Consider the following 21,141-nt stretch of genomic DNA (forward strand, 5'->3'; position numbering starts at 1 on the left):
ACACGGACACACTCACAGATCTGTCTGATTTGCATGTCCCCATCAATAGTGAAGTTTCGAAGTATTGTCACACATTTCTCTCCTCCCCCAACACACACTGTCCGTGGGCCAGCTTCATCAGCTTTAGAGAATCAAATCAATTGAATTTCATTCAATCAGTCGGTTTTCTAAGTTTCACGGTTATAGTTATCATGAAAATTTTAAAGACCAAATAACCTTGCCTTATATTTAAAATCAGTATTTCAATCTTAGATGCTAATATACCTTACACAGTCAAAAAAACCATAAAATGGACCTTCTCTGAAAAAAGGATGGTTTCACCCAAAGATATACATTTGTGAGTCCACCTGTGGCAAAGCCAGAGGGTGACATATATCTTCTGTGCAAAGTAGTTTTTGTTTGCAAATAGGCATTAGGAAGATAGCCCAGGTCACCTGAATGTAGTGTTCAGGATCACATACTTCTATCCTAGGTGTAATTCAGACCTTTGCGAAGGGTCTGCTGGGTGAGGTTCAGCATTCATTTGTATAGCCGTACCACAAGCAGCTCCAGGTTTAGTTGGAGAGGGAAAGAAACTATGTGAACAGTCTGTGCTGTAAATTTACACGGGATGCTTTGAGGATGCAGAGAAGGGTAAGATTAGGAACTTCTGATTGTGTCCTTATTGAATATTTTCTGTAATTAGCATGCCCCTCTGATTGCATATCTAAAAATATGAAAGAACTCGATCTGTCACTTTATGTGGGAGACAATTAAAGTTCTCAGAAAGGATAAATACAACTTCAAATTAATTTTAACTTTTCCCTAGCACTTCTGAAGTGTTATAGGGTATAGTTGGGAAACAGATTGGGGAACAAGAACATTCAGAAGCAGGTCTACCCTTTTCAACGTATGAAGGCACCTCAGTTGATTTTGGTTGATGAGGATTCCATTTCAGAACTTCTGTGCTTGCCAGCTAAGAGAGTGCAGATGGGTTTCATCAGTACCCTAGGGTTTGGTTTTTGTATGTGACCAATTGGGAAGCTTTATCAATCTCTCAATTAGGAATTTCTACTTATGAACATGCTTCAGCATTATGTAGACTATACAGACGGAGTGAGTTGTTATTGTTGTTTGACCATCTTCTGTTACTCTAAACTTTAAAAGAAACGTTCCATTGATCATTTCCGGAATAATGATTGATGTGGTGTTTACATGAAACCATGTCATTTGGACTCAACAACAATGCTCTAGTTAGAGGCAGTGGTCTGGGGTCCAGCTACTCTCTTGTTATTTCTAATCAGGTGTCACAAGCTTGGCTCTGGTCACACTAGAGCCTTTCCTGGTCCTCGGACACTCAAGCACATTCCTGACATCTGCACATACTGTTATCTCACTTGGCTTACCCTTCCTCCATGGCTTGCCACTTTCCTTCTTTCAGGTTTCTAGTCAGTGTCACTTCCTTAGAGATGGGCTTCCTGACTAACCCACACAAGTTTGCATTTTATTGTAACATTTATCATTACATTATGTATTTATTTCTCTGTCTTTTCATTGTCTGTTTCTCCACTGTAATACAACCACTGTGACAGCAGGAGCCATGGAATTTCATGGAGCTATTGTTTCAGAACCTGGAATAAGGCCCAACACATAGTTAGGATTCAAAAGTATTCGTGGAATAAATGAATGTTGAGTAGAAAGTGGCAAAGTCACCCTAATATCAATATAGGCCTAGCAACTCTGACCCAGAATCTGAACCCTTAATGAATGTATACTGTGGGGGGTTACAAACACACAAGGAGATGGTCTTACTTGACTGAGCTGATTGGTTACTCCTTCAGCAGGCCTATCAGTGTAATGGGATGTTGTAAGTTGATGGGAGGTTTCTACCTGACCTATTTCCCAGGGACCTTTCTCTAAATCACACTTGCCATTTTTTCTCCTCCTTGCTTCTGAAAGTACTTATTTCCCAGTTAGATTCCCAAACAATTTATTCAAGAAAGGCCCCAACATATGGGAAAATGGACTTGTTAGAATTACTTTGAAGTTGCAGTGATCCTGAGACTCTCTCTACCTTGAATAATATGCTTTTACTCCACTTAGTTTATAGGAAAATTGTACATCTTTACAAGCATACTTGTGAAATAATATAATTTAATATCTGCTTCTGGCATTTTTTTTTTGTAAGACCTCATCTGACTTTGATTTTTACTATCAAACAAATATTGTTAATTTATTCACTCGAACAGTATACTATAGGGACAATGTCCATATTTAATTATATTTTCCTTTCCAATATGGCTTTAAAAATTATTTAATTTATGAAAACATATATATAAATAATATCATTTATTAAAGAAAAACTATATGTGTGTAATATAATCACCTATTATAAGCCAAGAACTGTGCTAGGCTTAATAAATTGAATAAAATACAATTCCTCTACTTTCATGGGACCTTCAGCCTTATAGTGAGGGATGGGTTGAAGTAGACAGGTAGCGAGGCAGATACAATATGCTGTGTTAAGTGATGGAGAGGTGTACAAGGTGCTCCTTGGTTGTACATGAGGGACACTTAACTAGCTAACTTACTTCTGGTTTGTGGTGGGTTGAAGTGTGGGACTTGTAAGCAGAATCATGAGTTCCACAGGTGAAGGCTGGGGAGGGGGCCAATCACTGGAAATGCAGCTGACCTAATAGAATAGGTAGGAGCCAGTTTTTGAAGAACGGCACAAGTGCTTGTTAAGTGGTTATAATTTAATTTTGAGATTTACTGTGGGACCCGTGAAGTGTTTTAAGGAGGAGGATACATTCAAATTTTTGTTTAAAAAAAAAATTACTTTGTCTTTTATGTGTGGGATGGATTTGGGGAATGTTTTCCTTTTCTTTTTTTTTTCCTTTTAGTAGAGTTAGAGGATGAGGAGGGCTGGAAGTTATGACAGAAATGCAGAGCAGATAAGATGATGTCTTTCGTTGCCTATTAAAGGTGTACTGACCCACTGATGACAAGTCTGTTCCATTTTTTTCTTAATAAGGTGTCAACCAGTCCTGTGAAACAATAGTAAATAAAAAGGCAATATGGGTTCATGGATGCTTTTTTCAAGGGACTTATTTCTTTTCCATGAGATGGTTGTGGTATGGATGAAGCCAGGGTGTTAGGGATAGTTCTGTTCAAAATCACCTCTGTGTTCCCTTTACATGTTGGGAAATGAAAACAGGGGAGACCAATATGTTCATACTTTCTGCCCCCAGCTTCTGTGAGTATCCAGTGGTTTGGAGGTAAGTTGTTTTGTTGTCCCTACCCCATGGAAGCCTTCCTGTGACAGTAGCATACTGTAGAGGTGAGTGTGGCATTTGCCCAGGAGAAACGTGTCCACATGGGATGCTGACAAGTCTGTGCTGGCCTTTTCTTGCCACTGCATTACCACTTGGCTTTGTCTTATCTAGGTACCTGAATGAAGTGGGGAAAAACGGAGCTGCCCCAGTGCTCCTGGACCTGGCCAATGAGGTAATGTTATTGTTATTATTATATTTAAGCCTACCTAAAACCTAAGGGTCCTATCTAGAGTAGCTTTGCTCAGAATTATAATTAACCTTTGGAAAAAAAAGATTTTGAGGCACACTAGACATTTAAATTGCTCCCTAGTCTGTTTGTTCTTTTAATAATTGGACAAAGAGTTTCCTATGTTAATAAATCAGTTAATATAATTAGTCTGCTTCTTTTGAGGCAAATGTATAAACAACTTCTTGATTTCTTATTTTGTGGGAAATTTTAACCAAACAGCTCAGGACATGCTCTTCCTTGGATGTGTTGTCTTAATTTACTGTGAGAAACACCTGTGTCAAGTAAACAGCTGTGTGCCAAGAGAATCTTTGCTAACTATTATAACAATGAAAAGAGAAATTGTATACTTAAAGATGTAACATTTACTTCATTCATTTTTTTTGTTAGCAAACATTCACTATAATAAAAGATATGTGCCTTGTAGAAAAGTCTCTATATGAAGAAGCATAGTGTTCCCATTAACAGCAAGTACAAAGTGATTTATTGAACTTATTTGTTAACTCTGATCTGCTTCTGTTTAGGGAAACAAATAATAGTCTTACAGTTGAAAAAGGAAGCCCTAAAGATTTCCCGTGAATGAAGAAGCTGTAAAAAGTTCATAATAGTTGCAGAGAGCATACTGAAAAAATAAAATATTTAATTCGTAAACTTTAAAATATTTATCCACTGTAATAAGAGCAATACAATATTTAGTCTGACTTGGAACTGCTTATGCAACCTCATAGGGATAGAATGAAATGTACACTGTTTTCATGTTGCATTATAATGGAAAACATAGAAGCAAGGCAGAAAATGTGTGTTTGCATTAAAGATGACTCGGTACTGTGAGCATTAAGTGTTGCAGTAGCAGCAAGTTCTACATGTTACATTAGCAAGGAAGGATGGCTTCTCTCACAGCTTCTGTCTGCTGTACACCACGGCAGTCAGCAAGTGAGCAATTACCTATCAGTTACTGGAAGGCTTTAATAGTCCAGGCAATGTCTATACCATCTGATAGGATAGTTAACACATAGGATGCATTTCTCTTCTCCTAGCAAAACATGTATTTTATTCATTTTTTTCTACTTCTAGAGCAAAGTGGCTTTTGAGTGTCTTCAGAGTTGTTTGTTGCGAGTCAGTTCTGTTAGCAATGGGAGGTATTTCACAACTAGGACTCAGAGATTGTCTTTATGAAAAGGAACAGTGAGCTAGCAGCTTCTAGGTATAACATCTAAGAAGAATGTGATGCAAACGTGGTGCTCATTTTTGTAGATGATATTGGTGGAGCAAGTTTCATATAGTAGCAGTTTATATTCATTTGAATTGTTAGTGGGTATTTCTGATGAGCATAGCTTATTTAGCTGACCTCAACTTCCATCTTCTAGTAATATGGAAAAATTTAACCCACTAACACATTTTTCTATGTCAATAAACCTGTTATTTACTGTGACTATATAGCAATATTTAACCAAATAAATATTTATTTAAAGATTTTCCCTCTTTTTTGGCTGCAGATTAGGATAGAGATAATTGTACTCTGAGAGATTGCTAACCCATTAGGGAAATTTGGGAATGACTGGTATCAGATTATGGCTTCTGAACAACCAAGCTGTCATTTTTATGTGATAGTTAATACTTAAATGACATATGCTTGCATCTGGTGACAACTGATGTGATGGTAATGCTTTATGAGTCAGTATACGTGTAATCAGTGGAAACTGTAAACAGTGAGGACAAATGTATAGCAATGGCACATTACAGTGTGCCGCAGCTCTCTGGAACAGCAACACTGCACTGTTGTTCATTTGGGAGTAGGGACTATACGTGGTCATCATTGATTTTATAAATGTCTTGATGCCAATTTTTCTATTTCAAGGCTGAAATGAACATTTTAGGAGATCTCACTTTGTTAGTAATAATAAGATCAGTCATTCTGTTCTCTCCACACAAATATTTTCAAGTGAGATTTGAAGCACTATGAATTTTACTTAAATGCTAAATTCTGACATGAAGCATGATGGCCCTATTTCAGAGAAAGATGGACACATGATTAATATGAAAATTAGGGAGATGCAAGTACCTGAACTAATAAGGTAGTCCTTATTCAGGCTGGACTACCTTCAGTAATTTCACCATTTTTCATGTGTCAGCTCTGATGTGGGTTACTAGGAATAAGCAGCTTCGTGGAAAGCATTTCTTTCTACTTGGGGAATTTAAGGGCATCCAAGTACATACATATTTGAAAAAACTGTTCATACAAATGAAGCCAGCCTTTTTGTCTAGTTACTAAATCAGGAAAAAATTTTGGTATGAATATGGGACTTGAAAACCTGTCAAGAAAAATTCATGGTGATATGTGAGGGGCATTTGCTGTCTTATACCTAAGATAAAAAGACTTGTTTTAGGGGAGCATCCTTGTTCTTGAAAAATACACGCCAGTTTTCTTGTGAAATTAAAGCAATGGTTAATAAAAGATCTGAGAACCAAAAAGAAGTAAATACATTTCCAAAAGAGTAGATGCATTTTTAGTTAATTCAAATGACTTTTGGACTGCATGTTCCCTGTTTTCTGTTTGATCTTTTATATGTATAGAAAAGTTACCTCCCTGGGTTCTGTATTAACTAAATTGATTAAATAACATTTTTGATAAGCCTAAGGATGAAGATCTTATAGTACAGATACTATTACTGTTGATTTGATTATTAGTATTTATGTAGTACAGCTATTTCTCTTCCATTAAACAAGATTTTATACACAGAGAACTATACCAAAATTTCTGTGAAGTCTTTAAAGATAAAATAAATTCAAATCAGTAAATTCATATTTTTAATGCCTAAGGACATAATTCAGTTTCTGAAAACAGTTGCTAACAAAAGGGGTTTTTATTTGAAATTATGTTCAAAACAATACAAATATAGATAGTTGGAAAAGAAGAAGAAAGGTTAGAATAAAAATAATACTGGTCTACCAATGGAAACAATTGAGGAGAGGTCAGAAAAGTCCATTGCACTGTTTTAGGTGAATACTATTCCCAGGTTGTTCCATTCTTTGTGCTTCAATATTACATTTAATAAATTTGACCTATTTATTCTTTTCAACAGCACAGATCATACTTGTTATAATTTTATTATGATGGAAGCCACCAGGAGTGGGAAAGATTTTAATGAATGATGCTTGCTGTAGTTGATTAAAATTGACTTAATCTTCAGTGTTGACAAAATATTGGGATTTCAACTGCTTTCAGGACTTGACAGTTTTAATTTTCTATTTGTTTTGTAAAGGTGGACTACGCACCCTCATTAATGGCTCGGATTATATTGGAGAGGTTTCTACAGGAACACGAGGAAATTCCACGTGAGTTACCTTTTTTTTTTTTAATGGTACTCTTTTACTCCCTTCCCTCAATTTAAAAATAATTTACATGGCATTTCAAGTCAGCTAATGAGAGCCAGATTCCAAAACAGCTATCATGAACAGTTAATGACAATTGAATGCAATATAAAGGACCACCCACAACTTAAATACTCTTCAAAATCATGCTTTATTCTTTGTCTAAATTCTACATTCATGTCGCCATTCAGCAAAAGAGACAATGTGTATCGAACTCAAAAATTTATTCATTTTTCATATATAGAACAAGATACATCATTTAAAAAACCACTGTCAGGAAGTGACTCTAAAGGAAACATTCATCCTTTTTTATTTTAATTCAGCAAGACTGGAGAAATACTACTTCCAAATGCAAAAGTGAATTTCAGTGGTCTTTGTACCAGAAAAATAAAAAATAAAAAAAAAAAGGAAAGAATAGAGCTACAGGAGGAGGTTCAAGCCTAAATTAATTTGCCACTGAAAAAATACATTTTGTTATTTTCTCTGTGTCAACTGCATGATTAAAACCGGCTGTTAAGTGAGCTCTGGGGATGTGCTCGTAAAAGATTTATGAGTAATATTCAATGTGATATTCAAAGTGAGTCATGAATATCAGGATAATTGCTCTCAGTGCTGGCTCTTTTACTAGGCAGGAGTTTGTCAACTGCCCCATAAATATTTGCCTAGTCTCATGTAAAAAAGACAGTTTCATCTTCTGCATTTTTATTACCTAGTGTAATGTTTACCTTTGGAGCTTAGCTGTGGTAGAATAGGTAAAAAGCTTTGGAATATGCTTTATGCATATAATCTTCCCTCTATGAAAGTAGAAGATAATACCTACTAAAATATCACTCAGTAGTACATGTTGGATTTTTATTTTTTTATTTTTTGTCAGGGATTTCTCCTTTGATTTTCTTTGAATCTGCAGTTATCAGTGACTGGTGGCCCAGTTACCTTGCGGAGGTTTCATTTGAATGAATTAAGTACTTCCCCTAAAAATTCAATATCATTTCAATAGATGTAGCCTCTAAAGTAACCTGCAGTGATGCTTCATGAGCAAATCACATGATGTCAGAATGGTATGGTTTCGATTTAATCAAGAAAGAGATTAAAGTGGATGTGTGTTATTTTCAACTTCACCGCAGCACCACCATTTGTCAAAGTCAACCTTCTGATTGCTTTGGACCTACTGCTATCCAGGTCTTGTCAAAATAGTAGTCAGCACAGTCTGCAGCAGGTAGACCAGCCTATATAAAGCAGTATCAAACACAGTAAAACAGAATTCATTGACTTGTGAATTATGAAGTTAATAGGTTGCTCATAAATTTTGTAGCCATTAATTTATCTTTATAACACTGCACATCTTCAGTACATTTTTCTTTTTATTTTGTACCATTTTATACAGTAGAGTTAAATAGTACTGAATATAATTTTGATGTGTACTGTATATCAGCATTCCTATAATTCCAATGCTAGGATTAAATGTCTTGCATGAATACACTGGAGAAGGACATGAGCATATTTAGAAACATATCAAGGAAAGGGTATTTCAAGAATGTGGCTTCTTGGAAAGGAGGCAAATATAAATATTGTATGTTTGAATTACACTATAATTATGTATAATCAAATAACTATTTTGAGGCTTTTTCTTTTATAATTGGTTGGTTTCATGGCTGTTTTACTGTGAGTTGTTATAGAGTAAGATTTTTTTTTATTTAAGTAAAATTATGACAGATATTTGATGATATTTTTAATCATCGTACTAGGCTATTGTGAAGCCACCCTTTTAACTCCATACTTGCCAGTAGGCTCACGCCAGTCAGAAAAACTATTGAAATGTTCTTCTGGACAGAAAATTATTTTAAATCTTTGTATACTTAGATGACAAATCATATCAGAGGTTTATCATTTTTAAAAGGTAACAGAAAATGTTAAAATTATAGCCAGATTATAGAATTCATTCAATTTACAGATAATGCTGTGTTGTTTTCCTTTCTTTGTCTTTCTCATCCCTCCCCGCTTTCTTTCTTCCTCTTTTTTTTTCCTTAAAGAGCTTTAAGGAGCTTTAAGATACCGTGGCTTATATTCTGACACTTTCTTCCCCTTCACAGCAGCGACCTAGCTGGCCTTTGGCAATGAAATTCAGTGCACATGGCTCCGCAGTCAAATCATCAAATTTCCCTGTGTGTATATTAGAGTTTTGTAATGTGTTTCCATTATGAAACAATGCGGGGATAATTGTCTTTGGTAGCAATTAGCTAACAGGTTTGTTCAGTGCTATTGGCAGAGGCATCCATCATCCCCCTCCCTGACCACGCTTTTTGTCTAGTGTGGACTATGGAGATCAATAGAATTCTATATAAGGGAAATCACCTCAGCTTTAATGAGCTGCAAGTCTCAGTCAGTCTTGGTTTGTATTTTTAATTTTTTCCTTTTAAAATTAGAAATTGGGGGGAAAATCAGATTCCTTTGGGAGTGGAGAGTACTATGTATGTACTATTACTTTCACTAGATCAATACTCGGTTTTAAATTGTTTTTCTTTCTATAAAAATGTATAGCTAATAGCATAGGACACATAAGCCATGTGATTTCAGTAACATACTTTAATAATATCTAATCTTACAGAATACTGTTGGATTTTTTGTGGGATAGTTTTTAGAGTATGATATGTATTTTCTACATAGTATCTCAGCAGTTAAAAGAAACTTAAGCAGAACTCGGATAACAAATAGTTTTCTCGTACTGACTTTGTTATTGTCCCTGGTTAATGTTTTTCGGTCTTTCAGAATACTTTTATGTTGTACTGTTGCTTCCACTCACAACAAAACTAACAGGTATTGTAGAGTTTGAGTTTCAGAGAGGATAAATTACTTGGCCATGGTCCTGTTTAAATCTATCCCAAAGAAAGGGGTTATTTTTCTTTCTCCCAAATTAGACACTATAAGGAATTTTACTATTATTGCACCATTTTCTTTTTCTCATGAAATCTGAATGGAATCTGAAGGTGGGTTGTTCTGAGGGAGAAAATTTTAGTTAGCATTTCCATGGATATTATGGCCTCAAAATAATAAAATGGCCTCAGTGAAGTAGGTGAGACTTAGAGGCCATGTAGGTCAGAAAACAGACTCGAAGAACTTGTAAATGGAAATGGTGGTGAAGGACACAGTGGTGAATGGCAGAGCTTGAATTCAAGACTTCCAGCTCCTCAAGAAGCTCCTTTTATTGCATTACAGTTAGCAAAGTACCAGTTAGTATAATTGTTGGGGAAATGCTGTCAGAATAGGTTTGCAGGTTTTCATGTCACAGATAGACCTGGCCGAAAACGGGAGATGAAGTGATCTTTTTACTATCATGCCTTCAGTTCAAGTGATTGAGCCCCACCCCACTCAACAGTCTTACTTCCTAGTGTAGGATATTACCAACAGCACATTGATTAGTGATGAGCAATAGGTAGGTTATATTTGGATCTGCTTTCTTAAAGAGAAAGTCCTTATTTTTGAACAAAGCCTTTAAATATCAAAATACATTTTTTTCCTGTTTTATATCACATTTTCTAATTGTAACAACAAACAGTATAGTTGGAAAGTGATGATCAGTTATAGACTACTGAACTGTTAAGGAAGCCGGAATGTTAATTCTGTGTTTTATAATCTACCCCTGTCATCTCACCTTCCCATCTTAGCTTTGGCAAGAATACTGCAGATTTTGTCTTTTGTTATATTATCCTTCAGTATGCCCTGATTTTAGGACGCATCCCACTTCCTGTTAAGTCTCAAGTATTAAATGTGTGAGTGAGTGAATGAAGAAACAGGTGCCACACTAAGAACTATGACTTTCTACTAAGAATCATACTATAAATAATGCTTTTAATGAAGGTTTTCCTAACTGGAGTAGATATGAAAATGGAAATATCCTTAAATGGGAAAAAGTTATCTAAATGATCACAGTTCTTTCATGGAAATCAATCATCTATAACTTGTAAGTGGTCTTATTAATAGAGAAGCTATTATTATAATAAAATTATAAATTAAGTATATTAACTGTCCTTGAGTCTGAATGTAAGACAGATTAAAATTTCCAGAGAACCATTAGGAAAATACCTCCATCCACATTAAAAACTGATGGTTTTGTTTATTTCCTGAAGATTTCATACACCTTTTCTTTTCTTTCTTCCATAGAGCAGTATACTCTGCCTGGCTTTGAAACAGGCCTGTTAATACTAAAACCCTTTTAAAATGAACAATACAATTGAATGAAGTTTGCAGTGAAGATGAGTGTTTTGTAGAATACCAATTTACTCTGTTTTCTTAAGAGGATGTGCTCTTCTGCTCAACATGTGTGTAATTCCCCTTCCCCCAAATGACACAATATTTTATCCAATGGAATTATACATATTTGTTCTTACTTTTTAAATGACCTTAACTTAAGTTTTGAAACAAATTGGTTTTGAGCGTTTGGCAGTGTGCTAGACCATCAGCATGCGGTACAATCGCCTTTAAAACTCTAGGTTTCACTGAGAAAGCATCCAGTAGGTGTTGGAATCTGATTAGACTTTGAGTAGTCCCTTACTAACAATACTGGATTATTTATTTCTTTGGAATTCATGTTCTTTATTCTTCTGCAGTTTGTCAAGAGCTATTGGAGTTGCTGACTGTATCCTGAGCACTAAATTAGGTACTGCAGTAGAAAAGAGGAATAAAACTCAGAGCCTTTTCATGAGAGATCTCACAGCTTAGTAGTAGAAGTGTGGACATATTCCATGATAATTATCTTTCTGTATGCATTTTTAGAGGTAAAAAGATTTTGGAAGTAGTCAGTGAAAAGATGAATACTGGTCAGTAGAATTAGTGGAGGCTTCGTAGACTGGAGGAGTATGGCTGCTGGGGAAGACATAAGACATAACTGTATGAACCAAGGAAGGAAAATGGAAAAGCATGAGGTCACTTAAGAACATTCTAGAGTCGCTAACTAAAACTTTTTGTATAGTCATGATGGGAATTAAAGTTAGCTGGATTCAGTTAAGAACATAATGATAGAAGATACTGAACTCTAGACCTAGGAGTTTATACTTAAATTAGCAGACAATGGGAAGCCACTGATGGTTCTAAATAGCAGAGCTTTTCAACAACACAAATGTGAAGGAAATCATTTACCTGTGGGTAAGGAGCCAGGATTCTATATAATTGCTAGCACTTTTCTATAACTCCACCCGCTCTATTCCTGTCAAGAAAGCATATTGGAAATCAGTTGAAGATGAGTGTTGTTAAAGAACCAGATAAGTCAATTTTCATTTATTTAAAAGAGAAGTTCATACAAATTTACTACTTAGTGCTAGTTATAAATAACTTGCAATACGCTTTGTAACGGATCGTGATGTTGTGACAGCAGTTAAGAACTAAGGCTGAGGATAATATTGCAACACGATGTAGAAGGATTGAAGTGAGGGATGAAATGAGAGAGAACAATTAATAAGCTATTACATTATTCTTAGAAAGTTTAAAACAGGTCTGAATTAGCATTTGCAGTGGAAGTGAAAGGGGAAATAAAGTCTATAGGACATACCAATTTACTGGATATTAGTGATGAGGAAGTAAAATGATGAATTTGAAATTTTAAACTGGAGTACCTCATAATAATATAAATAAGGGTTGCTTTGATTTGAGGAAGGAAAAATATTAATTCAGATTGGGCTAATAAATTGAGGTTCGAGAATGCTTCTGTAAAGTTGGGAATTGGTGCTTTTTCTCAGGAGCATAGTGTAGCTTTGAGTCATCTACAAATGAAATGTTCTTTCTAAGACACTTCAAATGCAAGGAGGCACTCCCCATTCTGTATGTGGACCCTCACTTGATTCTTAATTATTCAACTAATTATTTAACACTTAAAGTCATTAATGCTTGAATTTACATTTGTATTGTACCCTAAATTTTTTTCTGCCCCCTAATTGGTGGTAAAGTGAATGTAAGGAATTAATGCCTATTTTCAGGGGTAAGTGCCTCATTAAGAGGAAGTGAATGAATGGAGCTTCTCTAGCCTAGTATAAAGGGGAATGTTTCTAACTCTTTGGAAACCTCTAGTTTATTGATTGCACATTATTTAATTGCAAATATTTTCTTATATTGCACATGGTACCTTTCACCCTTTTATATAGTTTTTAAATATTTTAAAAGCCTTAATTAAAATGTTCAAGTTTTGACACCATATGATGATGTTTTCCATGTCTTGAAAGCACTGTTGTAGCCTGTACTATCCTTTGAAGCTGGCTGCTTTAGAAAATTCAGGTAAAATTCCAGGGGTAGGAATTTGAGCTTATTTTGGACCCTTAGCTTTTGTTGATAAAAATTATATCTATGGGTAGATATTTTCCTGTATCTATTTGTAGACTTGCTTTTTACAACTGATACCATGAGAAAATGACTTATTTTTGCTAAAACTGTGAAGGAGTATGGAAGCACATTCATTGGATGATACATGTTAATGATAATGATTATACTGAAAGCTTTGTCATTCAAGAAGCCCAGAATTGGAAAATTAGATTCCAACTATGCTTTATATACAGTGTAGTCAGTGGCATTTAATGAACTCGATTATCCACAATCATGGGTATAAGCAGAAGATCAATACTTGAAATTAAAAAAATAATCTACCTTGGCTATTAATGTTGATATCTTACTGAACTTATAAATCCTGTTAACTCTAGAAAACTTTTACTGATTAATGTTCCTCCCCTTATATTTTTCTCGGCAACTTGTGAGGAAAATTTTATGATATAAGAAGCAAATTGATCAGTGAACAGGTTGTCAGGGGTTGAGGGGGAAGATGGTGGGAAGGCAACTGGGGAGGGACCAAAGGGATTACAGGATTGATTCACATGGTTCATTTTCTTGAGATTGTCACCTACCGCTACCTGAGAACTAGAGGTAAGCCTGGCTTCATGGGTGGGGTGAGTGTGTCTGTCGGGGAAGACATGCAAGACAGAACCGTATGAACCAAGAAAGAAAAATGGAAAAACATGAGGTCTGCTTAAGAACAGTCTAGAGTCGCTAACTAAAAGTTTTTGTACAGTCATGGTGGGAATTAGAGTTAGCCAGATTCAGTTAAGATCATATGATGGAAGATACTGAACTCCAGACTCGGACATTTAACCCTCAGAACAACTTTAGGAGACAAGTAGTATTAATGTCCCCATTTACAGATGAGGAGACCAATGCACAAAGATCCAAAGTGACTTGCCCCAGGTCCAACAGTGAGTAGGGTAGGCACAGTGTGATTCAGAGCCCATGCTCCTGACAGTAATGCTTAACTGCCTCCCTATGAAAATCTATGAAATAATCTATGAAAAAGATTATTTTGCTACACAACTTGGTACTCTGAAACCTGTATGGTTGAATGGTTTTCATGAGTCAGAAAGCTTGTAAGTCAGCACTGTAGTTCACCAATATTATTGCCTGGGTACAAGCTCATCAAATTTCCAACTTTATCCAAAAAGAGGTCTTATTTTTCTGTAACGCACAGACTTTTAAGTGCAAGTGTAATTCATTTACTTATGTCATATAGCACTATATGTCTTTATAAAAAAGTCTTAACATATAAGTACTTAACCTTTACTTCTTAATGATGAGCTTTTAAATTGTTATTGTGCTGACATAATTAGGTGTAACACCTAGAATGCTTTGTATGTATAGCTATAAAAAGAAAGTAATGTGATCTAGGACTGACAATAAAACTGTATCTAGGAAAAAATCCTATGTAAGGTTGAAATCGAATGTGGTAACTGCAATTATCTAAAAGGAAGTCTATTACCTTATGATAAAACTGTCAAAATAATGATTGGGTACTCCCACAAATTGTACAGAGAATCAATAAAACCAATATTACGTCACGGTTTGAGAATTTAGGAATTCCACTTTCTCCTAATTCATGAGAAGATGCTAATATATTTAAGAATGAGATAGTTGTAAGGCCTTTCATCCTGCTTTATTTTGTAACTTTTTTCAGATTCAAGATATTTGTTTGAGAAACTTAATAAAGAACAATTCTTGGAAAACATTAATCTTTATTCATTAATCAGATAAAAATACACAGACAGTATGAGTTTATTTCTTTTGCCTTGCAAGGACATAAAATGCAACATTTTGAGTAGATCTCCGTTGTTGATGGGAGATGACTTCTGCTTCAGTCACGGCCCACGCCTTCATCTTTTGGATGATAGTTGGTCTGCGGTGTCATTGTACATGAGCTAACGTTTGAATTTTAATAGGGATTACCAAATTCATCTTGCTAAAACTAAATAGAGTACATAGGTAAATGACTTGTCTTCTTCACTAAGCCACCTAACCTTCAACTTCTCATTTTTGTTTTTCAGTCTAAGGAGACATTGTATGTAACTAACACAGGAATGACTTTTTGTGGACTATGTTCCATGTCCTAGTTTATCCCCTGGTTCACATCCATAAATATTAGTTGACTTGGATTACATATATTCTTGATAATATATCTACCATTTACTTATAACTCTGAGATTGAGAGGATATGAAGGAATTTTGTATATAACATGTAAAACATTTGAATAAAACTTTATTGTTTAAAAAAGTTTTGATATGTTTTATTTGACCTGTATAAATTTCTAATTTATTTTTTAACTTTTGTTTTTTTTATTTTTACTTATAGTTGGCATATAATATTATGTTAGTTTCAGGTATTCAAAATATTATCAAAACATCTGTATAACTTACAAAGTGATAACTACAATAAGTCTACTAAACTGTCACTGTATATAACTATTATGATATTATTGACTCTAGTCCTATGTTGTACATTACATACCTGTGACTTATTTTATAACTGGAAGTTTGTGCTTTTTAATCCCTTCCCTTTTTGATGCATATTTATACAACAACTCTTTAACATAGATAAGGCAAATGTTATTTGCAGTTTTTACCTATGATAAACACAAGCTCAGGATAAATGACCAGCCTAGTCACATAGTTAGAAAGGGCAGGAGTCGGGACTTGAACTTGGATCACCCACCCCTAAATTCTCTTCCAGTTAACCTCATTATATGCGTCTGTCTGAAATACACAAAGGAATGAACAAAAGCAATAAGCAAGGGAAGAAATCTAGGTCTTCAGATTTCAGAGTGTTTTTCTTTCCATTATTTAATGAGCAGCATTGTTTAGATATTGCTTAATCTCTCTTAATGTCAGCACGTTTTATCTCCTTTCTACCTAAATCTCATCTATTACAATTTGTGTGTATTTTCACTTGTTGAGTTAGAATCCCAGTTTGATTTTTTACTAGTTTTTACCTTGGGTAATTTCTTCAGGAACTACAGTTTGTTATTCTTTAAAATTGGAAAGCAACATCTATTTTTCACTGTTATGGAGATTAAAGATGATTTGGTAAAGTGCTTAGCATGGTGCTTGGTACATAATAGGCACTCAAATGATAATGATTTTTGTAGTGATGGGCAGTAGTATTCCAATTAATAGTTATGTGAAGAGGGTAGGGGAGAGGGAAATAATGTGGGAAAGAAGGGAAAGGGACGTAAATGAACATGAATGAGGGACCCATGGACAGAGCCAAGGGGAGGGTGGGATTGAGGGTGGGAGGTTGGTGTGGGTGGGGCAGGGGGAAGTGGTGGTGGGAAAACGGAGACAATTATATTTGAACATCAATAAAAAAATAGTTTTGTGAAACACATGAAGAAATTAATTTACCCTTCATATTCTTTAAGTACTCTTGATATTCAAATTCTCTGCTATTTTTGGAAATTCCAAAATCTCTTGAAGTACTTTTTATGCTTCTCTGTATGGGAAGAAGTTAATTATGGTCTTTTTTTTTTCTTTTTTTTTAATATATTCATTGAATATGCTATTACAGTTGTCCCATTCCCCCCCCCACTCCACTCCATCCTGCCCCCCCCTCCCAAATTCCCACCCTATAGTTCATGTCCTTGGGTCATACTTATAAATTCTTTGGCTTCTACATTTCCTACACTATTCTTACCCTCCCCCTGTCTATTTTCCACCTGTCATCTATGCTACTTATTTTCTGTACCTTTCCCCCCCTCTCCCCCTCCCACTCCCCTATTGACAACCCTCCATGTGATCTCCATCTCTGTGGTTCTGTTCCTGTTCTAGTTGTTTGCCTAGTTTGCTCTTGTTTTTATTTTAGGTGTGGTCATTAATGACTGTGAGTTTGCTGTCACTTTTACTGTTCATATTTTTGATCTTCTTTTTCTTAGGTAACTCCCTTTAACATTTCATATAATAAGGGCTTGGTGATAATGAACTTCTTTAACTGGACCTTATCTGAGAAGCACTTTATCTTCCCTTCCATTCTAAATGATAGCTTTGCTGGATACAGTAATCTTGGATGTAGGTCCTTGCGTTTAATCTTGGGTAATGTAATGATGATGTGCCTTGGTGTGTTCCTCCTTGGGTCCAGCTTCTTTGGGACTCTGAGCTTCCTGGACTTCCCAGAAGTCTATTTCCTTTGCCAGATGAGGAAAGTTCTCCTTCATTATTTGTTCAAATAAGTTTTCAATTTTTGTTCTTCCTCTTCTCCTTCTGGCACCCCTATAATTCGGATGTTGGAACGTTTCAAGATGTCCTGGAGGTTCCTAAGCCTCTCCTCATTTTTCCGAATTCTTGTTTCTTCATTCTTTTCTGGTTGGATGTCTCTTTCTTCCTTCTGGTCCACACCATTGATTTGAGTCCTAGTTTCCTTCGTATCACTGTTGGTTCCCTGTACATTTTCCTTTGTTTCTCTTAGCATAGGCTTCATTTTTTCATCTGGTTTTCGAACCAATTCAACCAATTCTGTGAGATTCCTGATTACCAGTGTTTTGAACTATGCATCTGATAGGTTGGCTATCTCTTCGTTGCTTAGTTGTATTTTTTCTGGAGCTTTGAAGTGTTCTGTCATTTGGGCCTTTTTTTTTGGTCTTGGCGCGTCTGTTACTTTAAGGGGCGGGAGGCTTAGGTGTTCCCCGGGGTGGGGTAATGCTGGTAGCTGTGCTGTGACGCTGTACGTGGGGGAGGGGCCAAGAGGGAGCAATGGTGCCCGCTCCACTCTCCACCGGACCTCAATCTTTCGCTCCGCTACCCACAATCAAACTGGGCCCCTCTGGTGCTGGTTCCCGAGTGGGTGGGCTTGTGCACGCCCTAGGCCCCTGTGGGTCTCTCCAGGGACCTCCCCTGTGAGGCTGGGAGTCTCTCCTGCTGCTGCCCCAACCCCCACGGGCGTTTTCAATCAGAGGTTTGAGGCTTTATTTCCCCGAGCTGGAGCCCTGGGTTGCACCGTCTGCTTTGCTCCCCGCCGTTTGTCCGGTTTATCTGTGCGTGAATGTGGGGCCTCAGGGTGCTACCCGCCACTCTGCCTGCCCCGTTCTCTGCCACTCTGAGTCCGGCCCTCTCGGTTTATCTGCGCGAATGTGGGGCCGCAGGGTCTGCTAGTGGTCGGACTGCCTGCCCCGTGTGTCCCACACTCCGCCAGTCTTGGTCCCGCCACGGCCACGCGAGTCGTCTCCACCCTGGTGCCCATCTCCGCCCCTCCTACCGGTCTGGATGAATGTTTATTTTTTTATTTCCTTGCCGTTCGATTTTCTGTCAGTTCGGGTTGTGCGAGGAGGCACAGTATGTCTACCTACGCTGCCATCTTGGTTCTCCAGTTATGGTCTTATCAAAGCTACATAGAATGGGAGAATTTACTCAATTTCCTGAATTCTTTTTCTAATTTATTTTACCTCGTAATAACAAAACAACAGCATGTGTTTGGTCTCCCTATATATATGTACTATGGAAACTTAACATTTTTTTGCTATAATTACATATAATTTTATCTTACACTTTAGGGATTCTTTTAGCTAATACTCTTTCAAAAGCAACAAGAGTTGGATTTGTTTTGTTTTCTGGTGGTTAATGGAAGGGTTAAATTTCTCAAGAGGTCATTTCTGAGGGCAGCGAGTCCACTAGAAAATTTTTACTTTTTTAAATAAAATTTTTGTTGGGATAATTTTAGATCGACAGAAAAGGTGCAAAGATGGTAAATTCTCCTTATACTTGCCACTCAATTTCAGTTACCCCTAATGTAATGATAATACATTATTGTGGCACATCGATGAACACTAAGACAATAATTATCAAGTAATTGGTACATTACTACTAACCAAGTTCATGACTTTATTTGAATTCCACTACTTTTTCCATTAGTGGACTATTTCTGGTCCAGGATCCAATCCAGAGTATCATATTACATTTAGTTTTCATGCTTCCTAAGTCTCCTCTGGTGTGTGACAGTACTCAGTTTTGCCTTGTTTTTGATGAGCAGGATGGTTTTGAGGAATATTGACCAGGTAATTCTGCATCATGTGTCTCAGTTTGGGTTTGTCTGATGTTTTTCTTACAGTTAGGCTGGTATTTGAGGTTTTTGAAGACTACCACAGAGGTGAAGTTAGCATATCATATCAGTAGGTACATGATATTAATATAGCTTATTTGTAGTTATGGTAACTTTAATCTCTGGTTAAGGTAGTGTTTGCCAGAGTTCTCCACTATAAAGTTCCTATTTTTCCCTTCCCATACTCTCTCTGTTCTTTGGAAGCAAGTCACTAAATTTAGCCCACACTCAAGTTGAGGAGGGAAATTAAACTCTACCTCCTGGAAGGAGAAATGTCTAGACATATTATTTGAAATTCTTCTCTGAGGAAGTTTTATATGTTTCTCCATTTATTTATTCAATCATTTACATATATACATATATAAATATATAGAGAGATATATAAGTACATATATGGACTTCTGTATTTTATTTTATACTTTGGGTTTTAATCTCACTACATACTTTTTATTTAGATTCAGGACTTAAATTTATGCCACCCATTCTAATCTTTTTTTTTTTTTAATTTCATCCTACCTCCTTTCTCCTCTCTCTGTTAACCATAAAGTGAGTAGACATATGTCCTTGTCTGTCCTTCATCTCAATGATGACATCATTTAACATGCGTCCCAAGTAAAACCCTCTGCAGATGACTGGTAGGTTATTTTGTTACATACTGTTTTTTCATTAAAAGAAGCCCGTCAACACTATAATCAATATTAAAAATAAATGTTCTCAGACTGATCTAAATTTTCACAAATCTGTTTTACTCACTAAATAACCCTTTTGTTTTGTTTTTGCAAATCAACCAGTTTTTATTATTAGGGGCAATACTTTTTGAAGTGAAGAAATTGACATAAAGGTGAATTTTTTAAAAATCTGGACCTGATTTTGGTTCTTTTCCATGCTTCAGTCACCCCTCTTCCATAAATTATCAAAAATGCTGGTCAGTTGGTAAATACCTTCATCTACAAGGCATTGGGTGGGCAGAGTGTCCTATATGGCCCACTCAGATTATTTTTTATTTCCCGTTTCAATCTTAGTTTTCTATGTTTCCATTGTAACTGTTCCTATTGAGTTTTCAGACTACTGATGAACGTTTGGTAAAGAAAAGTATGGCTGGTTTAAGAACATTCCTTTAAATGGTATTTTGTCTATCAAATCAGTTTAGATTTTCAGTAGCAGGGAAGAGAGACCTTTGTCTCTGGGATGAAGGAAGTGGACTGTAATGTTCTCAAAACCATTTGCCTGTTGCACGTTCCTTGAGTCAGCATACTGGCATCCTGATGTTTTTGTCTGGGTTGCTTGCCTGGCTTTATGACTGGAAGGTAGAAAACTATATCTTTAGCAGAAGTACAAAAGGCAAAAGGACTGGGGGAAATTAGATCAACAAATGGTTGACAAAGAGACAGGTTTGATTTTTTTAATTCTCTTATTTTTTTAATCAGACACCCTGACATATTGTGTGTGTGTGTCTGTCTCTCTCCCTCCCTCCCTCTCTCTCTCTCTCTCATGGAACATATGCTCCCCACTCTGTGGAAAACTGTGCCTTGGGCTAAGTTGGATTATCTTCCCTCAAGAGGCTTACGTTCTACCAGGGCAGATAAGCTCCTCACACAGATGCATCCTCAATTTACATCAAAATTATTACTCAGCAAACATATTAATGAATTTCTTCAGAAATTTTTTATACCTATAACAAATGTGCTTGACACCTCTAAAAACTGAGTCTAGTGTCTAGTGCAAACTTATACTTTTTGCAAGCACAGTGGAATTTATCTTTGGGTCTAGGAGAAATGAGGATATAGCATCCTTTTTTTTCTCTTAAGGGATAATCATGTGACCTATTTTAAATGCTTCATAATTTT

At 36.1% G+C, this 21,141-nt stretch overlaps 1 protein-coding gene across 5 annotated transcripts in view; it reads left to right on the forward strand.

Annotated features, from left to right (window-relative positions):
* The window catches only part of CDIN1 (CDAN1 interacting nuclease 1), a 234,555-nt gene that overhangs the window by 62,494 nt on the left and 150,920 nt on the right, over window positions 1-21,141 (forward strand). For all 5 annotated transcript variants that reach the window (XM_024567672.3, XM_053928953.1, XM_045201959.2 and 2 more), the window contains 2 exons: window positions 3,426-3,486; window positions 6,804-6,876. In XM_024567672.3, the coding sequence (XP_024423440.1) occupies window positions 3,426-3,486; window positions 6,804-6,876 (134 nt within the window). The remainder of the gene's footprint in view (window positions 1-3,425; window positions 3,487-6,803; window positions 6,877-21,141) is intronic.

This window comes from Desmodus rotundus, chromosome 7 (assembly GCF_022682495.2).
Source record: "Desmodus rotundus isolate HL8 chromosome 7, HLdesRot8A.1, whole genome shotgun sequence".
Classification (NCBI taxonomy): Eukaryota; Metazoa; Chordata; class Mammalia; order Chiroptera; family Phyllostomidae; genus Desmodus; species Desmodus rotundus.